Here is a 25340-nt window from a genome sequence, read left to right as displayed (position 1 = left end):
GCCAACGTTTTGAGCGTAAGCCCTTCAAAAGTCAGAACCAGATGATAATTTGAGAACATAAAAGATGAACGATAGACCGAGTAAATTCATCGTGTCTTTAAAGTTGACAACAATTGAACAGAAAACCAAGATGTTAAGTGACAGTTATATTTCGGTATAAACTATACCATCATCAGACTGAAAATACATACAAAATTAGTAAGCCCTTCCTCATTCGCTCTTGTGATACCCCCATCGATGCAGCGCCATAGATTCTTTTAAACCTTACTCTTGTCTTTCATGAAGTAGTTTAATGCTGTGGAAAGCGGTTCTATATGCCGGAAAATTATGTGTTTAAAACCTTAACGTGCTACTTAGCTGGGTGCTGCTAAACATATATTTCATTTATTATTGTATGTTTTGGGCAAAACAAGTTAAGCTTTTAACAAAGTCTGTTAACATAAACTCCTAGTTAACCTTTCAAATGGAAGCGTCCAAGCATTACTTTTATATGGTACTGTTTGCTTTGCTACACAAGATGATGAAAACTCTTCAGCGAAAATCATTTCACGCGGTACTGTTTCGCACGATGTAAAACACAGTTGTAACTTTTGTTAAGTAAAAACTTAGTGTTGACGACCTACGAAGTACCACGTCATGTTAAGACGAAGAGTGACAAAGAGAGAACAGAGTGGAGACAGTGGAAATAGTGAAGACTGTACATATTTAAAAGCCATTTATAGTTACAAGGACATTTCGCGGTGTCGTTTATCCATGCGGCACGGATCGCTTTTAACTGCAGACAGAGTTGCTTGCGAAAACCACATGTGCGGTTTTATAAATCAAATCAAAAGATTGCGCCATACGATCGCATTGTTTTGTTACTCCAGCCACTGATTTATCATTTCGCCCGAGTTGGCGCTCAGCAAATCGCTTCTCCGCGAAAACCGCAAAGTGTGTCAAGGTGTTCAGGTGCTATTCAAATCGCCAAGCAGTAAACTGTCTCCAAGCACGTTCTTGCGGTACAGTTGGTGATAATGAAAAAAGTACATTTGTGCTTCAGATAATTTAAAAAATGGAAGCTCAAATTACAACCATCTTCTCCTACAACGTGCCATTTAGCACGCTTTTATAAAACGTCGGCCAATATATTATTGTTTATGGGGCACAGTCTTTCATCACGGTGATTTCCATCATGGGAATGATCTAGGTAGTTGTGAACATCGTGCAATCTATTTAATTCTTTTCTCTCTTTTTTTTTTCTTTGTACAATTTTGTTCGAAAACCCTTGATTACCAGAAGGCGATTAGTTTGAATACATATTTCTTCTTGCAAATGATGCAGCTTTTTTGTGTTTTACTCGTTAAAATAATTCATTGAGTACCATTTGTTGAAAGCCACGTCGCTCCCATAGGAAACGTTTGGAGCCACAGCACAAAATTTCCCTTTGTTTTCCGATGTCGGCTAGGCTTGCCTTTGTCAGAAAGGAAATCTCTCCTATTACTGAGTTTGTGATTTTGATCATTATATGTTCTCTCGACAATAGACAGAAGAGCCTTGAATTTGAGTTGACATGACTAATGTATTTTGCAGACAAAGTGAATCAACAGTGTTGTCTGTCTGCTTGCCTGTTTGTTATGTTTTTACCCCCGGCTAAAACACGTCCAATATTTCTTTCTCGATTGAATACAATATTTGTTAAACAGATATTAACTAAAGCACCTTTTTCCAGCTATTTGCGGGAACGTTTATAGTCATATTCTGCAAATTACATTTGCATTTTTTTCTTTTTTTAGACTAAGTTTATGATATTGCTTCAACGTTCAAAACTAAAAATTCTGGAAAAACCCTCGAATGCCTTTGTTTTCCTTGCTAATGGAAACCATAACCATTGTATGTACTCCGATTGTGAATGACCTGAAGAAAGGAAATAATTGCAGGAAATTACGGTAAAGTAATTTATGGTATTATTCTTCGGGATTAAGAAGCTTACCGGCAAAGAGAAATTTGTATTACACCGTAATTTACCATTACTTTCAACCTCAGAAAATGTTGACCGATTTTTCGCCAGGTTCCGGTTAAAGTTGTAAGGATCATTAAAACCTGTCAGAGTTTTCAAATAAGTTTCAAGCAGTCGAAATTAAATTTTAAAAGACTGAAGCGCTTTTCTTTGAAGAAAATCGACCATTTCAGTTCAAAGATACCGAACCCGGAAAGCACGAGTGTGTTCGGGTTTCCTATTGCATGTGACACGCGTGTTTTGAAGAGCGAATTTGAAAATGGCATCAAGTTTACTTTTCGCTTTTGTACTCAGGGATGATCAAATGCCGAGATAGCTAATGAATCTAACACATCTCGAAAACAAATCAGATTTTCTTAGATACTCACAACCCAAAAATAATGATCTTTTGTCTAAGCCGAGCTTTGAAATTTTGTGACGCGTGTAAAAAAAAAAACACAAGGTTTTTGTATAGAATTAGTAAGTTTATATTCTCAAACGGACGGAACATTTTTATCACTTTGCCCAAGTCGCTAATGGATTTACAATGTATTTCGCCACCCTTCAAGTAGGCGATAACTATCTGCTTAGCTTAAAATTCCTCTTGAATTTTGTTTAGATAGACGAGTGGTAGTTTGACTTCTTAAAACAGTTTTAATGTGTATTTAAAATGAATCAAATCGTCTGTCTTCGTGGTGTAGTTATGGAAAATGTGATCATTTCGAGGCTGCTAATTTTGGGTTTTCAACGAATGAAAATTGAATAATGAAAACAGAAGTTTCTTTTGTTTAAATCTTTGCATTAAAAGCTTTAAGCGGATTTCACTGATTATCTGCCAGCGAGAATGTTTTAATACCTCTTTTAATGTCCTTATCTCATCGAAAAACATTAACTAATACAGGCGGGTTTGGCTTATTCGAAGGTCGCAAAACACTCTTTGTTCTCCATAATATGTTTTGGTTTCGAATAAATATTTTCCTTCACAAACCGTCGAATTTGAAAGAGCTATATTAAGTTTATCACAAACAACATTGTTGATAGAGTCTTCTGGCGTGAAACCTTGAGTGACGTGCCCAATGCCCGCTTGTAAATTGCTTCGTGATTATTGGTGAACAGCCGATGAACAATGCGAATTTAATTACCCCGGGTCTTTAGTATTGTAGCAAGGGATGTACCAGCGCTATTCATATCTGTTCGACCGTTTAACTATGCACTTGCCGTGCTGCTAAAATTTTAAACGTTCGCGGACGATAGCTGGCATGGAAAATTGGCCTGATTACGGAGGCAGCCTGGACAGGTTCGACAAAAATAACTGGCGCAGACGCGGGCTATACGAAGATTTATCTAACGCCAGAAAGTGCGGGATATCACAGGTCTGTTAAATCTGTGTTTTGGTTCGTGATCTGTATGCCTCATTTAAAAAAAAAAAAAAAAAAAAAAAAAAAAAAATTATCTCATGGCGATATAAATCGCCATGAGATAATTTTTGGCCTATTTTGTCTAGTTCTAAATTTTGTCGCAAAACTTATCGCTTGGAAGCTGAACTAGGCAAAAACTGTAGATGCAAGGATTTCAAACAAGAAGGCAGAGCTGATCTATTGGATGGTACATTACCATCACTTACTCTAAAACAAACAAAATTGCCTGTAGTGTATAGACGTGGAAGATTTTTTGATGAGATGAAACGCTTCAAAACCCAAATATAATTCGACTGATGTAACACCACAAATTGTTAAATAAGTTTAAAATCATAACTAAGTTAAATTTATTTGCAAAATGAAGATAAATGAATCCAGAGGATTTCTAGCTTTCGTGAAAGCAGACAGTGGTCCCAAGACAGCTCTTGCCACTGGGTCAAAATTGAGAGCAGAAACTAATTTGAATACGTGAAAATCTGTTTGTATGAAAGCCGAATATTACTGAAATGCACAAAGTTTACAAGTGAATTCTAGCCAGCCCTATCAATGATTCGGCCAGCAAAATCCAACTTTTGTGGCTCGTGAAAGTTAGCTTTAATTCTTATTTTTATCTTTCGCGTAAACTCAATATTCACTGCTAACATTGTAGCCGCGCTTTCCACTTCGAAGAAAGCTTTGTTAAAGTTCCCCGTTTAAGTTTTCGCCGTATCAAGGTTTTGTTCCAGTCTCTTGTATACTTGACCACACTCTATTGGAATGATTTTGTCTCGAACAGTGTATAATGGAAAACTATTGAGAATTTGAATTTATTTTTTTGCGTGCAGAGACCTAATTTGCACCGCCAACACGTTATTCCGTTTTGAAACTTTTCCAGTTATTTGTTTAGCATGTAGAAATGTTTTGATCACTGATACTCAGTGGGATATTTACAAATACAAATGTCACAAACCCACGATTTGGAAACGTATCTCACTTCTCAAAACGCGAAAATAGAGCTTTACATTTTTTAAAAATCTCTGAAACGCGCTCCAAGAAAGTGCTTTGAACAAATTTATAACAAACTTTGCAAAGTTAAGCACTTTGGGATGATATCATTCCGGAATGTTTGGAGCGCACACTTTTTGAGAGATTCTTGTATTATTGTGCCTCACCACATGGACGAGCCGGTCTTGAAAAATTATCATATTTTACACAAAACGCGTTGCTGGATACTGGCGCCGAGCAGTCTACTCCTGCATTATACTAACCCATTTTTTGGCCTATCTAGTTGAACATCATATATTGGGAATACTCAAAGCCCTTTGTAAAAGGCTGCCAGCTCAGAATGTTTGTGTTTTATCTAGACAATGACGGCGTCACGAATCCTGGGTCTGGAATGACTTTGCAGACCTCCTATAGTTTGAGATAAAGTATCGAGCTAAATTGAAAAGACAGCGATCATCTCAAATACAAAGTCATCGATAAAACTTAATTTGCGGTTAATATTTCAATTTCAAGCGGATGTGGAACTGTTTTGTCGCAAAGTTTCTCAGGCGAGGACAAAACTATTTTTTAAGGTTGAAAATCATGATCTCTTTGCAGTTCTAAGGCATTATCAGGAAAAAGATTAGGAGAATTGCAAGCTAAGAAAAATTAGGGTGATTTATATAGACATGTGTGCTCTTTGAATTTGCATTTGACTAGAATGAGTATAGAAGTGGGAATTTCAGAGATCAGACAAACTTGATTTCAAAAGAGCCGTTGAAAAATTAAATCAATAGCTCCTTCCTTATGTGAAAACCTGGCGTTTCTGGATCTCTTGACTTTCAATAGCCGTGGATTTCGTCCTAAAATATTGCGTGTATTACCTAACATACAAAATTTATTTTGCAAAAATTGAAATAGTTTTGGCGAACCACAGGTTACGCTCTGATCATCAAAACAACCCTGATATAATCATCAGGTCAAAAACACACCCTGGATGGATATTACGATCTTTTCTTTTACTGCAGCAAAACGTGAAACCGTCTAATGGTTTTGGAGACCGTGTTCCTAATTGCTGTTAATTACAAAACGGCCTCTGCGTTTTAGCTTTTCCTGTTCTTTGTGCTGCAGTTAAATGGCTTTTTTTTTTGTTTTCGTGACAACAGCAATTGTTTCTCGATACGCTTTACCGCTTTAGAGCTCTATCTAGTTTAAGTTCATGACAAGAGAGCGATGTTCAAAAATCGATGACTAACAGTTCCACATGCCGTAAATTTCACGAAGGACATTTCCGTTCTTCATGAAATATTTCTGATTTAGCACCATTTTGATTTTGTAGCAAAACTCGAGAGGGCTCACAGCAAATCAGAGGCGAAAATTTTGCAGTCAGTCGTATGGAAGGAGGTTGCGTAAAAATAGATCAGGAAATTTTCTGTCACGCTGAAAAAGGTCGAAAGCTTTTCACACCAATTTATAAAATTAAACAGCAGCTTGTGAAAGGGTAACACCCCCTTTGTTTTCTAGTTTAGATATTCAGTCGATAAGCTAAAATATCTCGCTACTCACGTCACGTAAATTTTATACCTAATTAGTATCAAATGCTTTGATTTGAAAACAATTGCATCCTTTCCCGTAAAGAAACGTGGCAAGAACAACCCAGATGCCTTAAACACTTTTCACAGGTTCTAAACGTTTATTTCATTAATATCAAGGGTGCAAAAATCACTTAACAATTGTTTCTTTCACGAACAAAGGTTGTACATCTTTATGTATCGTTGACACCAGTTTTCCAAGAACTTAAGATCTACAGAAAACCATCAAGTCATTTTATGATTTCTGAAACAACTTTTAATTTTTCTGAAATAGAGATAGTATGGTTTAAATGTGGTATGCGTCAAACGGTCCGAATCGCTCATCCCCGCAACCGTAAAAAAAAAAAAATTGGAAAGTTCTCATTTGAATATTTCGGCGTACAGCACATGTACGAGGCAGAAATTTGCAGTTTGTGGTCTTGATAATGATCGATATTTACTAGTCAGTCTTTAGAGGTGAATCTTTCCTCTGAAACTTTTTTATTTGAAACAAGCCTGTTAATGTTTGCCGAAAGCAATGAGTTTTCTCAATGATGAAGAAAGGAAGACATTGCCACGTATTTTCAGAAAATAATTAACACCATAGAAATAATTTGATTAAATTGTTTTCTGTTAAGAGCTGTCAGTGAAAATGCTAATTTTGTGAAAATTTAGGAAAACGCATTACTTCTATTATAATACACCAGCCATTGGTCAACAATAAGACTTTTCAATCTGCTTTTTATATCGGTTCAAAACAGAGTATTTCTTACACAATTTTCTGGTGAAAGTTGCGAATTCTTTGCCCTTAGAGAACAAGTACTTTTCGTTTGTTAAACTCAATCGATCGCTTTGCACAAATAGGACTCTTTTCACTTAACATTCTTCTAAATTGAATATATCAACAAAGTTGAAATGGTAAATTAGCCACCGTTACGATTATAAAAGCTGACGTTTCGAACGTTAGCCCTTCGTCGGAGCCCTTTTTACCAGTTCAGCTTTGTTGATATATTCAAATTATTTCGTTACCCCCACCGACGCAGCCCCAAACAGTTTCTTTAGAAACTATCAGCCTTTATTCTTCTAAATTGCCAATTATCACTTCCTTGTAATGATGAATTTTGTTCGAATGAGCTCAAATAAAGCGAGGAGTTTTTACAAGCTCAACATGCTAGCGAAGATTCCTTTACTATCCTCTAGCAACATTTTTCAATCAATAACAACACTATACTGTTTAGAGACCACAAATTTCTTTTAACGCCGCGTTATTATGGAAAAGGTATCCAAGAAACGTAGTGGCTGGTAAATTATTTTTGTACGTTTTCCAACGTGTAATTTGGATATGATGAATATATGAAGTTCATATATTTTGAACTGCGGTTATAGATACGTATTATGCACGATCCTCGCAGTAGAGAGCGCTATTTATGCAATAGCGCACATCAGACCTGAAAAAAATCAGGCCTGTACGGGATTCGAACCACTGACCTCTGCGATACTAGTGCAGCGCTCTAACAATTGAGCTAACAAGCCAACTGGGAGCAGGCCAGTTGGCTTGTTAGCTTCATATATTCATCAGTTGGCCTGTTGGCTTCATATATTCATCATATCTGATTTATCATCACGGGTTTACTACGAATCAACTTAACCGGCGGGCACCTAGTCTGCTACACAGCCGTTCGTAGGGTCGTCACGCAACGCTCCTCCCGTGACGACCCTAAGAACGGCTGTGTAGCAGACTAGCGGGCACCCAAACCAGCGTCTTTTTAGCGGGAAAAAACACATTAGCTATACGCCTTTCGTCCTATTTCAAATATACGTGACTCGGACAAATTACCAAAACGTTAGCTATTTTTATTTTCTCCAAAAAAGGGTACACCTCAATTACCAAGAATAAAAACAATTGTGCAAAGTTCCTGTTCACGAAGATCACAGCAAAGCTTCCCAGGAATTTTGTAATCATTGTAGTTTGCCACAAACATTCATACAATTGTACTCGTCTAGGAATCCGGTAAATCGAGGTAAAAGTCTATTTAATTTCGAAGCCAAAATAGCGTGGCCAAATGTAGTAAACAAGGCGAAATTGGTCTGTCGAGGATGCAATATTACGTTGAGTATTTTAGGACTTGACTTCACTTCCGATACTTGCCCAGTCCGGACCAAACCACAAGGTCTTGGAAGAAAAACCTCACGTGACAGCGTTTCAAACGCTCAGCTCCTCTTATGCCTAAACTGATGCATTTTTGTCTGGGTAAAATCTTCGTCAATAACTTGTTAAATTACATTCGTAGATAACACCTTGAGAGAAACGTTTGTAGTGCTAAAGGCACTGAAAATATCCGCATTATTAATTTCTTCTGCAAAACTTTTCGCGTGCAGATGCGTGTTACGGAGTTCTGCAAGTGCGTAAAGTATTGAAACATGACCAAATTTGCCCCAGGATAGGTTACCAAAGCTTTCGAATTTGGCGTTCTCTGCATGCACGCAAATGTTTGAACAGTGACTGAATTATATCATTGCAAATGCTTTCAATCAAGAAATTGCTCGTGGGTCAAGTTTGCTTTTCGCCTTATTCTAACCTCAATAATGTCGTTAAAGCGAAGTGATTGCTACTTTAATGTTTGTGCTTTGGAGGTAACGAGGTACATAAGTGCTTTGTTTTCGTAATGTCGTCGAGGGCCTCTTCATGTTCAATAGAGTTTCACTGGAGCGTGAAGTTCTTACGTAGATCGAAGTGCCAGAGTAATAGTCTCTCGAACTCCTTGTTTACATTCAAATTTTCGCGGCATCTGAATATAATCAGAGCGTACAAGTTAAGGATAGGTAAAACGCGAGCTCTTGGCAAGTCTCAAAAGTCGTTATCATTCAGATTGAGGAAACCACTTCAAGATATTATGCAATACGTGAATTTTATTTAGTCATCTAGATTGGGCGAGAACTTTACTAAGTGACCCCTTCAACTCAGGTAACTTGTTATGTTTTAAATCAAATTTACTAGCAACTCAAAAAGGAAGCATTCCCTCTCATGTTTATGTCTAAGGCTTGTTTAGAGGTAGATTTACTTAATGTGTAAAGCGTTTTATTTGAACGCGTGCTTGTTTATATAAAACGGTGTATTGTCTACGCTCGAGTACGTTTCGCAACTTTTTCGTTGGCGGCTGCACTTTGACGACATTTTTTTGTGTCTAAGCGAATAAAGGAACGGAAATAAAGCTATAGTCGCGTTGAGGCTGCGGTTTTTACGTGAAATCTCGGAAGAGCGAATTCATGTTTACAAACAACGAAAGAAAACGTCGTTTGGTAAACATCCTAACTTAGAGTGTGACGTTGGAACACATAATACCCAGTTCGAGACGATTCCGGTTACCTAAAACGAAGAAAAACCTCACTTCTGGAGAATTCTTTTGTCACCTAAGCCAAGGAGATACTTCTATAAGTACACGGCCATAAAATGGAGATAAAGCTAAGACAGCAAAATATTATTTTTTGGTCACCGTAAACTGTTAAATCTGCACGTGTGATGTGCATCAGGGAATATTCTGGCAGCAGGTCCCTTCAAGGGAATTGTCTTACTTTTCACATACAAAAGCAGTTTTCTTTATTTACGTCATCTATAAATGTTTAGATCAGTCAATGAAGTGGTGGGATGTTTAAACACGCCCACAATCCATATCTGAGCTTCAAAGACTGAACCCGGAAAGTTTACAAAGCACATCGATGTTTCCTGATGCTAAAATGGCGGAGCGTCGTGCCAGCGTTGTCTATGGCACGTAGTAGGATTTGAGTCAGGTCGCCCTTAATTTAATAGACAAAGTAGTTCTTTGACACCCCGTTGAAAAAAGGTGATTAATTTACTTTGTATGACATTAGTACTTGAATAAAGCGATTCATTGCTTCGCTGTTAAATAGAGCATGAAGATCACTGGATGTATAAGCGCGCCGTGAGGCGTACGTACTAAAACGTGGGTACAAAAACGTACGACGCATCAATCTTAGTATCTTTATAACTTTTGAGGACATGGAGCGCATTGGGATTTCACAAATAGGTAGAAGTCGAAAAAGGAAAAAGGTATGTCCAAGAAAAATCTTAGTATATTGAACTTTTTTTCCCCAGTGCTATCATAGCCTTAAGTAGCTCTGGTATGTTGTAACTTGGGCGAAACAAAAGCATGATGCTTTGAATACCTGCAAAATGTTCGCTGTAAAAGTGAAGAGTGAGTTCGTGTTTTATGTCGTTTAACTGCATGCCAGTTCGAATCTAAAGATTTGAAATGTTACAATGGTTAAATATCAATTTATTTTCAGCTGTGGTCTCAGATCTTGGTGGTAAAGATTCAAGATCCAATGTTTTACCATATTTAGGTATTAACTTAACAGCAATTTCTTATGCTGCGCTGAAAGTGGTTCTAATAATCGGGTGTTACAAAGTTTTGATGAAAGCATTACTTTTGAGCGGTACTCTTTATTGCTTTATACAGGGTGATTTTAATATTATAAGTCTGTGAATGACACACTCGAATATATTCTTCGACAGAAAATTATCGAAACAGACGTATGTAGATGTGAAACCGGACTGGTCTTCTCTTTTTTTTTTGTAAGTTGATATTCGAATAATTAATTTTTAAGGTTTGTGAAAGTAGAAATGTTCAAAGCTGAAGTATGCACCAACGCAGAAACTTTCCGAGCTTTCGCTTTGGATTCAAAGAGGTTTGACTTTCACTAACTTAAAAATTGCTTTACAAGAGTACAAAAAAATTGAAAAACTTTGCCCTCGCCAAAATGCATTTTTTAAACAACTGCTAAAGAGTTTTCAATTTGATATTGAGCCTGGATGGTGCAAAAAAAGGTCCTTGAAAAAGCTTCCAATACTCATGGCTTTTTTTACCGAAGGAATGTGCAAGTTTCGAAATGTAGAGCTCCATACTATATTGTCATCTATACGCATGATTGATGTTTTTTGCACACTTCTCTCGATTGCACTTTCGTCCTGTTATTTCCGGTTTGAAGCGAAACCATAACAGTTGTATCCACACAAACCAATTATATTAGCCTACTCGTTTGTAATGTCACGCGATGTTGCTGACGAAAATAACATACTCTGTGCCTGAAATACATCATTTGATATTGCCTTTCAGAGCGTGCAATACCGATTCCTACCCTATCGATATCACATTCCCATTCGATAAATTTCAGTGTCAGATAAAACATTGGGTTATGACGAATTTTTCGAATGGAAAGTTGATTTCAGGTTGAATAGCTTCGCTTGTCATCAATAACTTTACCTTCCCGCCTTTATCAATTATCCACTTCTAAATTTTAAAGACTTTTTTTGTTTTGCAGTATAGATTTATTTGCATTTATGTTGTTGTAGACAACAGCGCCAGCTTAAGTAATCTAAGGTATTTTTGAAATCAGCTCTAAACTTGTTCGTTGTTCGTTGTTCGAGTTTGAACAGGCGTTTCATGTCTCCAGCGTTTGGGGTAGTCTAAAATACAGAACTGTATCCTGATTGACCACCTCAAGAGCACAATTTCAGCAGCACATAAAGTCGTTCAGAACAATGTGAATGAGGAAAGCGATGCATTTTATTTCCAAAGTTTCCTTTGAAGTCTAAAGTGAAGATGAAATATTGATCGATACACCACTCAATGGCAACATATTTGTATTAGATTCTTGGTCCAGCTCATTTTCAAATTCTGTTAACAAATTTATACAGTTACCAAATTACCAGCGAAAAAGACAATTAACTTGAATTGATATATTCTGACATGAGAATCATGATTGAAAAAAAACATTATCGCGGAAACTGATGTAATTGTAAAACACTAATTTTTCAACGCTAGCTTTTACAAATAATACTTTCTTACGAAATACCAATAAATGCAGAATGCCATGATTAAGCATTTTGAGTACTACTTTCTCACGGAATACCAATAAATGCAGAATGCCCTGATTAAGCATTTTGAGTAATACTTTCTTACGGAATACCAATAAATGCAGAATGCCATGATTAAGCATTTTGAAAAGCTTGTAGTGAGTAATTTCACAACCATTTCCGGAATGAACTTATGCAGCAACTAATGTTACGAATCTTATAGACGACTTGTATCGCTAGCATTTTGAGTTCATTTTCTGAGTAAAACCAGTAAAAGCAAAAAACATTCTTTAACCTATCTGCCAAGTTTAAAACTAACAATTTCACAAGCAATTTCGAAGAGGATAGCTAAGAAACTCATGATCATAGTTTTCCACTTGCATCACATTGACGTAGTTCGATGTTAATTGAACGCCATGACGATGCAAGTCTTTAGTGCGGAGAACTAAGCGAAAAATAGAAACCTTTGGCAATTTCTATTCAGGGAGCGGAAGATGTTAGCTACCCAGGGTGCATTAAATGTGATTATACTGCTAAAAGCTTTTACGGAAGATTGCTTTTAAGGAGGTTGTAAGTTACGTTCCTTGGGCAGCTGCTTAAAATGCATGTCACGAGGCCAAAACAGGAAAAATCATACGGCACTGATTGTTCGCCAAGGCGCTTGGTAACTTTGCCAACCATTTGACTCGCAGGAAAGACAAGTTTGTAAGTTTTACGTAGGATGTTAAGGCTCTGCCAAGCAGATAAGTGTCGAAAATGGTGATATAACACGATGCAACATTAGTTCATTCTTACAGCTCGTCAACGATGAAATATTTCGTTATCACAAGAGAGAGTTTGCATCTAAACCCTGGAAGAGAAAGGCTAGAGGTTGAATTGCTAACTTGGTAGACAGTCTTTCCCGCAAGGAGTATTCTTTAGCAAGGAGTGTTCTTTAGCTCCCAGTATCCAAATGGATGCTACTTATAAAAGATAGGGACAGGGATTTCTCAGTCGGGGTGAGGGTGGGGGAGTGTGGAATGGCCCATAAGGAAACTCGGAGAATGAAGCGTAGCCGAGACAGGCCGGGGAACTGGGGGGAATACATCATGGCCTAAACGTGTCATTTAGGATACGTATACTGGCCGAGACAAGGAACTCGAGAGATGTACCACGGCCCGTACAGGGAATTTAGGTGATGTATCTTAGCCGATACGGAGAACTCGAGAGATGTAATATGGCCCGAACGATGAATCAAACCAAAATAGCACAGCCGAGACGGGGAATTAGGAGAGAATATCATGACTGGATGTGGAGGATAAGCGATGAAGTGTGATGGGAACACGGGACTTGGGTATCCCCTCCGGTCTCTCTCGAGCCCGTGGATATTATTTTCCATCGGTTACAGTTTGTTTTAGCCCATTGACCCCGCAGAGTACCTAGCACGCGATTTCCCTTTACAGTATCACAAATTAAGGCCACGAGAATAAAGAAAATGGTCCCTAACTAAAGAAGCTCTTGATTGTCAAACAAATTCTCCTTGTAAGAAATGTATAGAGAACAGTATGGAGAATATGCATACTGATGTTAAGGTGTGATTAAGCCATCGATTAAAATTTGTGATTCTAGGGTCTACAACTTAGTGTACTTCTTGTAAAATCACTTAGAATCCTTCATCCTGATTACACTACAGGGCTCTCTTTCTGCAAGAATCTTCGACCAGATCCGAATTCCAGAGACTCAGATGAAGTCATGGAAAAACGATCAATGTGAAGTTTGCGCCACAGACTTGAACCAACTTAAAAGAGAAGCAGTCGCCATGGTACACACTCTGGAGGAATCTCAGTTTCTCGCTTATTACAACATTCCCGGATATATGGTGGGACCAAACGCTGACCAGCTCATAAGACGGGCGGACAAGCAGCGTCTTCAAGCTGGGGTCGCCATGGAAACGAACGATCGGAGTGGCACGATGTACGTGAAGACGGAGGAAGCGACCATCAGTTCTTCGTTTTTGTCAAGGTGGGTCATGCGTTTTATAAACATGTAGCATAGAGCTCGTGGTATATATTTGTAATTAAAGTGCTACTGAAACGTAATTTTCATATCCGAGATTTTTGCAATGTAATAGAGTTTGAACGTTATTTGCAAACGCTGTGTACTTTTTTTGGGCCAACGCATAGCGGAAAGTACATTTTTAACCATTCGAAGTTGACCGGCTGAGTTTAAACTTGGCGGCCATCTTGGCGCGGCCAAAACAGCCCTGTGACGTCACTGGTTGTGTACTTCAGTGAAAGAAGGGTAAAAGCATGGAGTGTGGCTTGCATGTTGGGAGGCCGATAAAGAGGATTTCGGGCGAAATGCCACCCTCGTCTTATTCATCGGCGGCCACATCGGCATCTTGGCTATCTGCGAGAGGTTCGCCCGGAGAGGGAGCAAAATTCCCGACTGATACCGAGAACGAATCTCTACCAGTCTACTTAGTTAATCGGAAACTGACGAGATCCACAAGATTAGGATCGAAACCGTGGTCTTGCTTGACCATCTACAGAAAATGTCGAAAGACATTATAAGGGTAGATGGGCTACTAAACGCCCCGAGCCAAAGCAATGGCATTCAGAGAATGAAGAAAACATGGAAGCCTCATACGACACCGCCACTGAAAATGATCTACTCGGCAAGTCTGAGGATAACGAACAAATCCCGGTTCTGTCCTCGGGTACCTCGGTTCACAAGAGCCGATACAAAACACCGAACAATACACAACAGCTAACCAATGACTCTAAACAAAGAAAGAACAATACACAACAGCTAACCAATGACTCTAAACAAAGAAAGAACAATACACAACAGCTAACCAATGACTCCCAAACAAAGAAAGAACAATGGTAATTCCCTTGTGAACCGGTACACCAGGACAGAGCCCATATCCCTCTGTACCAAATGCCTCGCAGAACATGCCCAGAATCCCTACAATATAGGGCGAGGGCCAAAATATGAGCAGACGAGGATTTCAAAATTGAGATAAAGCAAATCCTTAACCACGCGGAGCAAGAAACAGTAAAGGCGATCATGAGCTTCTATGAACGTGAAATCGGTCGTTTTAATACCGAAATAAAGAAAAGAAAACGAACCAAAACGGCTGGAACACTGAACACTAAGAACTGTAGTACGATCGAATCAGCGCGCGTGACGCAAGCTGAAAGCAATCAAGACAACTTAACGATCGAGACAGTCAAAAAAATAGCTGTACATCTACAAAGGCGAACGATTCGAAAAAGACGCAATCCCTTATGTGCGTACTCAGTGCCACATATAAAGCAAATTCTCATGAAAAACTGGCATTTAATAGAAACACAACCACTACTGAGCGAACTATACAAAAATCCGCCGCTCGTATCTTACAAAAGAGGGCGGTCGCTCAAAGACATACTCGTGAGGGCTAAACTTTGAATACGCTACCCAAAACACACGCTTGGGATTCGTGTAGGCCTGTCAACCCCATTCTACGCCACCATCTTCGTCTTCGCTACTGGAGACAACTTCGCTTCGTTCAGAAGAAGATTCACTTGACAAAACTTCAATTTCTGCCATCTCCTTCGCCCACGAATACAAACAAACAGTGAGTGAAATAAACCACGCTATCAGAGTGAACACAACCAGTGACGTCATCAATCCATTTCGCTCGGTACCAGGGCCCGGACATGGTTTTGTGTAAAATTTTTGATTTGAACGGTTAAAAAAGATGTCTTTCGCTTCTTTTTGGCCAAAGCAAATTATCTCATGATGATCAGCATATTCAAAACTACAGGTTAGAGCAAATATTTCAGATACGAAAATTTCGTTTCAGTAGCACTTTAAGCAGAATTTCTTTGGTTTTACTTTAGCAAGCTCTGCCATTGGCTTAACCGCGCCACCTTCTTAGCTGTTGAGGCTCACCAGGAGTGACTTGATCACCTGCGTCAACACAGCATTCAAACGTCGGGCATGCGCATTGGAATTAATTTTTGTTGGCCGCGCGCTAATTTTCCGCGCAAAATTTATAAATTACTTTGGTTTTACGACGCTTAATCGAAATGTGCTCTGATAAAATCGAAAGCTATCGTATAACATGCTGTGCGCTCCCTTGGCCTTTGAAAGAGAATTACTTAGCAGTTGTTCAAATTGTCAGCTTGACTTTACCATTGAGAGGTTTTTCTTCAACAAAGTGCTAAATTTCGTGAATGAAGTATTGTCCCTTGGCCAAATAAATAAGACATTATCTTTAGTCATTCTGTAATCACACTCATAGAGATTTTTAAAACCTCTTTGCTAGTGGAGGGCTTGTCAAATTTTGACCTGTTTAAGCGGAAATGAATGTGTCGTAAAGCATTATAAAGAATTTTTTCTGGTTAAGTTTGTAAATAGTTTTATCAACCACACTAATCCTTAAGGTTAGAATAATAAACAAATCGCGTGATTTTAGCTCTTTGTACAAACAAGCTTGAGAAAGGAAACCTGTCTTTGACAGTTTAGAGTAAATTTGCTAATACTGTAGCTCAAAGAGTGCGTTGAAACAAAGTCGTGCTTTAGTAGGACTGCATTTTCTTAAAGCGCCTGCGTCAAAGTGTCTTGTTTAAGATTCCAGAGAGGGTTGTCTGGCTAAATCTGATGTTTATAGTGTAAGCAGAAACCTCCGATTAAACAAAACAAAATTTACTAAACAAAAGAGAAAGATGGCTAAAAGAAAGAAAAGTCTGCACACATGATATTTTTAGTTAAAAGAAGTTATTTGGATGAAAATGTTTCCGGAAAAACAACAAATACCTTTCACACTTGTAGCAACTCTTTCATCGAGTGTGGTTAGAGAGAAGTCACAGCACTTAGTGCGTCTCGACCAAAGGAATCTGAAACGCTTTGAGACTTCTTCAATCAAAACACGAAAATCTTTTGCACGCCAAAAAAGTATCTTTTTACGATGCAGCCGCACCTCCATGGGTTGGAAAAAACGTAAGCTGGATAAGTTTGTTTGAAAGCCATTCACTTCAAAATTAAAGTTGATGGAATGCATCCTACTCAGTGTCTTCTGTTATATATAAAATGTCAGTTGACATTTCTCTCAAAGTCAACGAGAATCAGCATGTCCCGCCTACAAAACCCGCCTGTGTTGTGTTTTTGTCATTGCTTCTTTGTATTGTTGAGTAAACAAATTGTCAGTGAATTTTATTGCATCCGTCCTGTGACAACCTCACAGGATGCGGAAAACCAAATTTCAACTGCACTCTAGATTCTTTGGACGGCACTCTTCCGCTTCCACGTTGCCGCAATGGACGTAGTGCGAAGTAAGCGTGGGTACAACTTTGCAGAAATGTTACCTCTGAGTTTAACCTGTTTATCCACTCGTAAGGCATTAACTTCGAAACAAGAATTGGTCCTAAGAAGACTCAGGTAGCTTACTTTGTGTATTTCATTACGGAGGGTTTGATAACTTTCGGTATCGCGCGCCTGGTCATCACATGGTTAAGCGCGAGTGGCGTTTATTTTTAAGGCAGGTCCAATCAATATGTTGATATCAGAGTCATTACCCATGTCTTTTTTACCTCACATTACATGCGTCGTTTGAGAAGCATCCTAGATTTTCTATCCAACCTTCACTAGTTTGATTAATTTAAAACTTCAATCCTTGCTTATTGCACATCTGTCGGTGGAGTTTAACGCAACTTATCCGAAGTTTTTGCAGAATATGTCCTCGAGGTAGTCTGTCGCTATTCAGGCATAGAATTAAAAACATTTCCTTTGCTTCCCTTTTCTGAAAATCTGTAACACATCGTCGTATACTTTTTGGGCGGCAGGGTGTAAAGAAAAACAAGACGCTTTTACAAAATTTACTACATTTAGGAAAACTAAACTTTTTAACAACCTATCAGTCATGAGATGCACCACGTTTCCACAGTGCTAATGCGACGCAAAAGGAGTTTTACTTTTCCTCATAAACGCTTCAAACAGGACACGGTCTAAATAAGCGAATTCACCTTGCTGATTACGTTCAAGTTATTCTGACGTGCGAAATCGAAACCTTTGTTCGTCGTTCTAAGAATATCACAGTTTTAAATCTTGTTTAATCGTTTTCAAATATTTACTTTCTCTATGTCGAAACTCTTTTCAACTCTCATGCCATTCCTTTGTGGTGTAATGAAGGGTTTCCTTCAGCTAATCACTGCGTTTTCCTGTATAACTAAATCTTTAATCTCTTCAGTGTTCTGTTGATTGACGTAGAAATGCTTGCATTATGACGCATACTCGTCAGGTTGGCACCCTTGCTTCGATATGCATGCATATTCTCCATACTGTTTCCTTTGTATTTTCCAAGATGTTGACAAGGAGAATTTGGTTTAAAACCTAGAGCTTCTCTGAGTGGTGATCATTTTCTTTATTCTCATGACCTAAATATGTGATTCAGTGGTGATATTGTAAGGAGAAATTAGATGCTAGTCACTTAAAAGGGGTTATGAGTTTACAGTGGTTTTTTTTTGCTTTATTGAGAGTGTTTATTCTGCTAATAGCTTCAAAGAAGTGATAAATGAATTTAGCATGAAAAATCATTTGTAGGGCTACCTAAGATTGGTGAATTGTAATGAATTACGAAATTCCATCCAGGGACTGTCTTTCTGTTGGCTAGATTCGTCTTTCAATCGTTTCGTAACCGGATTCACGTAGAGGTTTTGTAGGGTTCTCGAAAGAACGCAACTTACTTCTTGACCTATTGGCGCCTTCTGCTTCTATTTATAGAAACTACAATTCACGGGCGTATACAGCAAATTAAAAAGTTGCAAGAAAAAAACGCTGGAGAAAACTGAAGGCTTCAACAAGCCTTAAAACCTGTGCCTTTCAATTACTATAAACTGAGCTACGATGCCCATGAAGAATTTGTTGCAAGGATATTTGGGGAATTAAGTCCCTTCAAGTCGAAAACTTTGTCGTAAACTTTCTACGGGGGTCATTTGTAATCCGCACGGTTGATCTAGTGCTTCTTTAACCTTTTGGTTTTGTTTTTTTTTTCTTTCTTTTATTTCGCAAAGCTCTCGCGTTTCACTTTCCTTACACCTTTATATTAACAAAAATCAAATCTGCATTAGGGATTAATTAAGCTTAAGAAGATAATAGCACAATAAATCGGAAGCAATCAGATCCCTTGAAACGCGTTGTGGGTTTTACCACAGTCTTCTGTCAACAGCACAAATCCAATTATTATGATTTTGCTAACACTCATTGAATACTTGGGTATCTGCACTTTATTCCAGATGGCATTCCGAATTAATCCCATTCAAACGACGCCACTTGCGACTGACGTCTCCCCACAAAAAAACGTTTTGGAATGTTTTATTTTACTTTGAATGACAGATGCCATTTATTTATGCTAGTTCTGTGCCAAAAGCACGTTCAATAAAGCAATTTAAGTTTAATTTTTCACGGTTTTGGTCGAGAATGGAAAATGATACCGTGATATGTGAAGGTGTCTGCCTAAGAAAAATGTTTGTAAACGCGGGCTTGGCTGCTTTGTATTTTGTACCTTGGAGCGTTAGCCTTTCACTCTCACTACCTACTTGGTATCTCTTCCAATGTAATGGCGAGCCGGTTTAAATGAGTTTGGTCTTATTTAACAAATAAATTCCATGTTAACGTGTTTCTGTTCTGGTAAGGACGAAAGAGTGGCACCCGAGGCGCAACTGAAGGTGTCACTAACCTACTTACCACATTTTGACTTCTTCTGTGATCTACCTATCACTGGACAAACCCACAGCAACATGGAATCTATTTGTTTCATATGAGAAAGAGGTAAACTTATCTTGATGGTCACGTCATCTATGCGTCTATCTCCAACAGATCTTAAGTAACAACCAATCAAAATACGTGTATAATCCAGCTTATAATATTGATCAAGACAAAATCATCTTACGAATAAGGTTCTTCTTTCTCAGTCCTTTCAATACTTCCTTTGACGAAGTATTGAAATTGTGACGAGAAGTTGCTTGTCAATCATTTCTGACTTACATGAACATTTGTTAATCAATCCAGAGCTGCTCAAAAGTTACTGTCTTCGAAAAAGAAGCACAAAAAGGGTCAAAGCCACAAACAAGAAGCGCTACCGTACCACCCCACCCCTGTGGTCCAACTGACCCCGTCAAGGCATGCGCACAAGGAGGTTCAACCATACCCCTTTCCTTCTAACTACAAGGAAGTGCTTCGAATATCAAGTCCAGCTGTGCCACCTGGCCTGCTTAAGATGCATACCAAGAGAACGGATGGAAAGGTAAGTGTATTAGTTTCACTCGTAGGAGAGGCCATGACCGCGGAGATTAAAAAAATTTTCACTTTCCTACAAACTCCAATTCTCCTCTGTAGGTCAAAGTGATGCTACGAATCTGTCCATCGTTTCCTGGAGAGACTGGGTCCTTTATGAAAGTGGATCAGAAACGAAAACAAGTCACACTGTATGATCCGAGTACAGTAGGTCACGTGTCACAAACGCACAGGAAAATGGGTGTGGCTGCTCCAAAGATGTTTGCATTTGATTCGATCTTTGAGTCGGACTGCACTCAGGTGGGTGGAGGATTCTGGATTGTTACACAACACACGACTCATTCGCCAACATGGACGTTAGATCGACGTTGAGTAGTACAGTAAACATAATATTGCAAAATCATCTCGATAGTTTTCATATGAATAGACACACCCTTGAGTTTCATTTACAGAATTTAACAAATGGTTAACACTACAGCGTACATTATTGAGTTATGGATGCACGCGGGAGGTTTCTAAGCACAGAAGAAGCGTAAGAGTCGCTCGAGGCGATTACCATTTGTTTTATAACATGGAAAACACTTTCTTGCGAAACATTTGTTTACTTGAAAACATTTGCTCGTGTCAACAGCATACATCCATGGGCAAATTTTAGACAATGAATTGAACGTTCAGAGCATGCGCTTTACGTGATTTACGTTATAATAAAAGTTGAACCATCTTGCACAATATGATAAACAGATAATCGCAAAAGTAAAGTAAGAACAACAATATCGTCTTTGAATCACTCGAAACCATGATGTAATTTTTTTTTTGTTTCCCAGGTTGAAGTATGTTCAGGCTCTCTGGTAGATGTTCTTCAAGCTGTCGTTGGTGGCTCTGAGGGCTGTTTGTTTTCGTACGGTCACGCTGGATTAGGTAGGTGTGCCTTTAAAGTATTCAGAAAATTGAAAATAAAGCCACTTTAGCTATTATTTATTTCTGGCTCTCTCTTTCAGGTAAAACTAACACTATGGTTGGACGTGATGAGAAGGAGCAAACTTTGGGGCTGATCCCTTGCGCTCTGTCGTGGTTATTCAGACTGATTAGCGAGCAGAAACAGAAGTAAGATGTCGTTGTGATTTTCTTAAAAGTATATCTAAATCAGGAACTTTTGAATCAATAGCTTTTGAACCCACTGCTTCCATAAGCGATTCACCTACAACTTCCCCTTGCAATGTCAGTTTACTATACTAGTCCTACAGCCTCGTTATGAGAGCAATAAATCTATCAAGTAGACCGTGTTATGTTTTTATAACACCGAATTTGCTGAATATCATTCACAAACAAATGCACAGCGGCTAGAAAGGAGAATTATCAAGGAAAACATGGCAGATATGTTGTATTTCCTTGTTTTGCAGAACTGGGACGAGATTTTCTGTTCGTGTCTCAGCAGTGGAGATCGTCGGTCGCTCGGAAACCGTTCGGGATTTGCTCACAGAACAAGCAACAGGTAATGCAAGTTTAATCTTAATAACAATGAGAGACTGACTTTTGTTCGTGGTTTATTGTGATAACGGTGACGACGAGGTGGACGTCAATAAAAACAATGGTGATAGCGATAATGATGATGATGATGATAATGCTGACGATGACCCCCACATTCTCCTTATTCTAATGTTTTGTAGGATCAGAAAATGGCTCCGTGGACCCAAGTCCCAGCGTGTTCCTTCGTGAAGATCGCAATGGTGGAGCTCAGGTAATAATTACAAAATATCTTTAACACAGTCAAATGTTTCCCTGCCGGTCAATGTTTCAAATGATGCTGAGAAATTCTAACGTTAAAGCGATCGAGAAAGAGAAAGCCTTTGCAAAGAATTCACGTCAAAGTCAACTTGTTCTCACGAGATCAACGTGAAAAAACAAATTTCGAGTAATAGGTTATTCGCCTAAGAAATTCTTAATATATTTCCTTCGAGGTTTGTGAAGGAAGGCAATACTTTACTGACAAAAGTCTTGCTTTTCCTATCCTTGCAGGAAATTAACCCTACCGAGCTTCGGGTAGCTTCTGCTGAAAAAGCAGCTTATTATCTGGATGCGGCTCTGGCCTCGAGAACCAGACCAGTAAACAACAAACCTGAGGGTAGGAAACACTGGCCGTGATACTCTGAGAAATTTACAATGGGCACATTATGAAGTTCACAATTGCATTTAACGCCCTCGACTAGGGCCAGCGTTTTCATATTTTTACCATTTTTGCTTACAACCCTCTCTTTCTTTTTCAGGAGAAAATACAGAATGGGAAGAAAGCATGAATTCTCACATGTTTTTCACTGTACATATTTACCAGTATCGTGTCGAAAAAAATTCTAAGAATGTTGGGGGAGGTAGGTAATCAACTCGTCCTTCTTATGCGCATACATCACCATCCGTTTTTTAAATATAATGGCGGATTATGCTACCGTGTTTTTGTAATATATTCAGAGGCAAAGACACCACGAGACTTGCGCACCGTTCTTACGGTCAAAACTGGAATATTAATCCATTAAAAAAAAAATTAAAAAAAAGACAGTTATTTCTGTAGCTTTGCAGATTAACTAATTAAAAACAAATCTGAAGTGTTTTAACTATTGTATGTTGAATTTTTGGATCCTATTTAGTTGGTACTCATTTAGTCCACTCGGACTCATTACTATCTAAAGATTCTTTCTTACTTACTATTTATCAAGAGAGTTTTTTTTTTCTTTTTTTACATGCTCCAAGGCGCGCATACTTAAAATTGCGGAGGTACCTTTATGGACTTCCGTTTCTTCCGTGTACGTTCCTTCACTGACAGCTGTGTTCTTTTCTTCCTGTCCCCAGTTCACGGGGGGCGCTCCCGGCTACATTTGATCGATCTCGCCAGCTGCGAAGGGTACACTGGGTCCAAGAAAGATGGAGGTGCTAGCAGCATGTCGCTGTCGGGGCTGGGAAACGTCATCATTTCTCTTATAAATGGCGCCAAGCACGTGCCACACAGGTGCAGTGAACCTATCACTTTACACTGAGCAGGTCATGTGATTTCTCGCAATTTCATCTGAAGAATGTCGGGTATTCGAATATCGGCACCACGTTGATAACTTCTGAATGTTTGAGTTAACAATATGAAAAAGAGCAATTGATAGGCGTTGGAATTTTTTGACATATTCTTCGTGTCACTGATGTCTCACGTCTGTCTCTTCCTTACAGGACTAGCAAAATAACACGCATGCTCCAAGAGTCTATCGGAAACACATCGTGTCGAACGACGATGATAGCGCATGTGTCACCCTCGCTTCCATTCTATGCTGAAACCTTGGCCACTGTGCAACTAGCTACCAGGCTTCACCGTCTGCGAAAGCGAAAGGGAAAGGTATCTATGGCTTCTTTATATCAGATTATAAACTCTCTTTATTTAATCGTCATAGCAGAATGAAAACAAACTTTCCGACTTGGGCCCGAAGAGGAAACGGCAATTGCCGAACATAGTAGATTCATAAGATAAACCCAGCAATAGCGGCCGAAAAACTAATTTCGTACAAGATACAGTGCATATGTATGATGCACGATCCTTCGCAGTAGATAGCGCTATTTATGCAATAGCAAAAATCAGACCTGAAAAAAATCAGGCCTGTACGGGATTCGAACCACTGACCTCTGCGATGCTAGTGCAGCGCTCTACCAATTGAGCTAACAAGCCAACCGGGAGCAGGCCGTTAAGTTGATGCGTTAGCGTTGTGCGTTAGCGTTGTGCGTTAGCGTTGTGCATTAGCGAGGTATCACGAACTATCGAATTTTGACCGAGGTTTTCACGACAACTTCTGAACATCGCACGATCTTTGATCCTTCAATTGAAACCATTAATTTACTCTACGTTGCTGATAAAAAACACACACAGGAGTGTTTTCGAACTTTGATTTTTTCATAGTTGTTTACATGTTTTTAATCTCATTAAATCACGTACGAGATAAGATGGAATCAATTGAGTTCTTGTCCAAAGGTCGTGTTTAATCGATAAAAATATTTGTCGTTCTTTTTACATTTATTGGTTCTTGCGGTCTCTTAATTTCGCCTTTAATAGGACGAAAACAAAAGACAGGTTATCTCTTTCCTAGTTATGGGACGTTTTCATTAATTCCTCCATGCTTCAAAAGTTCTTTTCAAGTGAAATACCTCCCTTCGGCTAAAGTGATTGGTTCAAAGGCATTTGCCAACAAACACGGTGTATTGATATCCAACGCATTCTCGGTCTCTCGTGATTATCTTACCGCGACTGGGGTGACACTCTCAGGTCTTCTGCCAAATTTTGGTGAGTAAAAGAAATTTAGGGTGAGAATGATAAAACATAAATAGAATCATCAATTTCTCTAGCACAATTAAGGTGCATAAAGAAACTATTCTAGCTACACCGAAGAAAGATTTTGCCACATTTATCCAAAATGTGCACGTTGCCCACTCAATTAGAATAACTGATAATAGCAGCGGTCATTACTCGACTTCTCTTCGTGAAATAAAAACAAATCTGTTCACTTTCTGTTCAGAAAATTTTGGCTGAACTAATTAATGCATTATTGCATTACATAAAAATGTGGTTTTGTGGCGCAAACGTACTGTAAAATCCCTCAGATCGGCTGTTTGTGGTTTGTTCTCCTGTAGTGCATTGTTTTGGTATAATTTAGACCTACACCGAAATCTGTACTTCAATAGAGTTACATTTAACAAATTTGTATAAGTATTACGAAAAGCCAAGGATACCAGATGTATGGAATTGTGTTTACGTTCCTTTGATAGGAAGTAACAGGACCAACGACTTCAAATCTGACTGAATCTTGCATTCAATTTTTTTCAAACTTAAGTCGTCGACGCAGCGAGAGAAAGAGATACTTTAAGCGATTTGTTTAAGACATTTTAAAGATTTTAATCAGTAAGTGCAAATGGGAGCGACTTTAAGTTCAAATTGGTTGTAATTAGGCAACCTGTCGCAAATTCGTGGAAAGTATTAAGCCTTTGTTCCTCTTAATTCTTAATAGCTTTCTTGCTAATGCGATAATCTTATCAAGTATTTCTCCTTAAACAGAAGGAAACTTTCGTAAAGCTTTTGCCGGTATGCAAAACGCGTCTCTTGAAAACTAGCGTTTTAGTTCCTCTTGAACTGTCCTAGAATTCTCGTCCAAATTTAGTCAACTCCGAACAGAAGACAAATGACAGCAAATAACTGGATTTCTCTTGAAGGTTACTAACTCGCTGATAAGATACTAGATTAAAATCTCAGCAATTAC

The 25340-nt window shown here is 38.6% G+C and overlaps 1 protein-coding gene across 8 annotated transcripts in view; it reads left to right on the top strand.

The window, feature by feature from the left end:
- Positions 1-25340, top strand: part of LOC111332360 (uncharacterized) — a 51157-nt gene that overhangs the window by 16774 nt on the left and 9043 nt on the right. For 4 of the 8 annotated variants that reach the window (XM_088744241.1, XM_088744242.1, XM_088744245.1 and 1 more), the window contains 11 exons: positions 13478-13806; positions 19840-20074; positions 20167-20364; positions 20889-20982; positions 21063-21168; positions 21465-21556; positions 21732-21802; positions 22081-22186; positions 22329-22430; positions 22906-23062; positions 23272-23434. In XM_088744241.1, the coding sequence (XP_088600367.1) occupies positions 13478-13806; positions 19840-20074; positions 20167-20364; positions 20889-20982; positions 21063-21168; positions 21465-21556; positions 21732-21802; positions 22081-22186; positions 22329-22430; positions 22906-23062; positions 23272-23434 (1653 nt within the window). Of the gene's footprint in view, positions 1-2949; positions 3352-8716; positions 8896-9900; positions 10000-12322; positions 12511-13477; positions 13807-19839; positions 20075-20166; positions 20365-20888; positions 20983-21062; positions 21169-21464; positions 21557-21731; positions 21803-22080; positions 22187-22328; positions 22431-22905; positions 23063-23271; positions 23435-25340 lie in introns of those variants that run through there. The other 4 variants (XM_088744246.1, XM_088744248.1, XM_088744247.1 and 1 more) reach the window with 4 other exon arrangements.

This window comes from Stylophora pistillata, chromosome 14 (genome assembly GCF_964205215.1).
Source record: "Stylophora pistillata chromosome 14, jaStyPist1.2, whole genome shotgun sequence".
Lineage (NCBI taxonomy): Eukaryota > Metazoa > Cnidaria > Anthozoa > Scleractinia > Pocilloporidae > Stylophora > Stylophora pistillata.
Note: the sequence above shows the minus strand (reverse complement) of the source record. Positions and strands in the feature narration are given on the sequence as shown.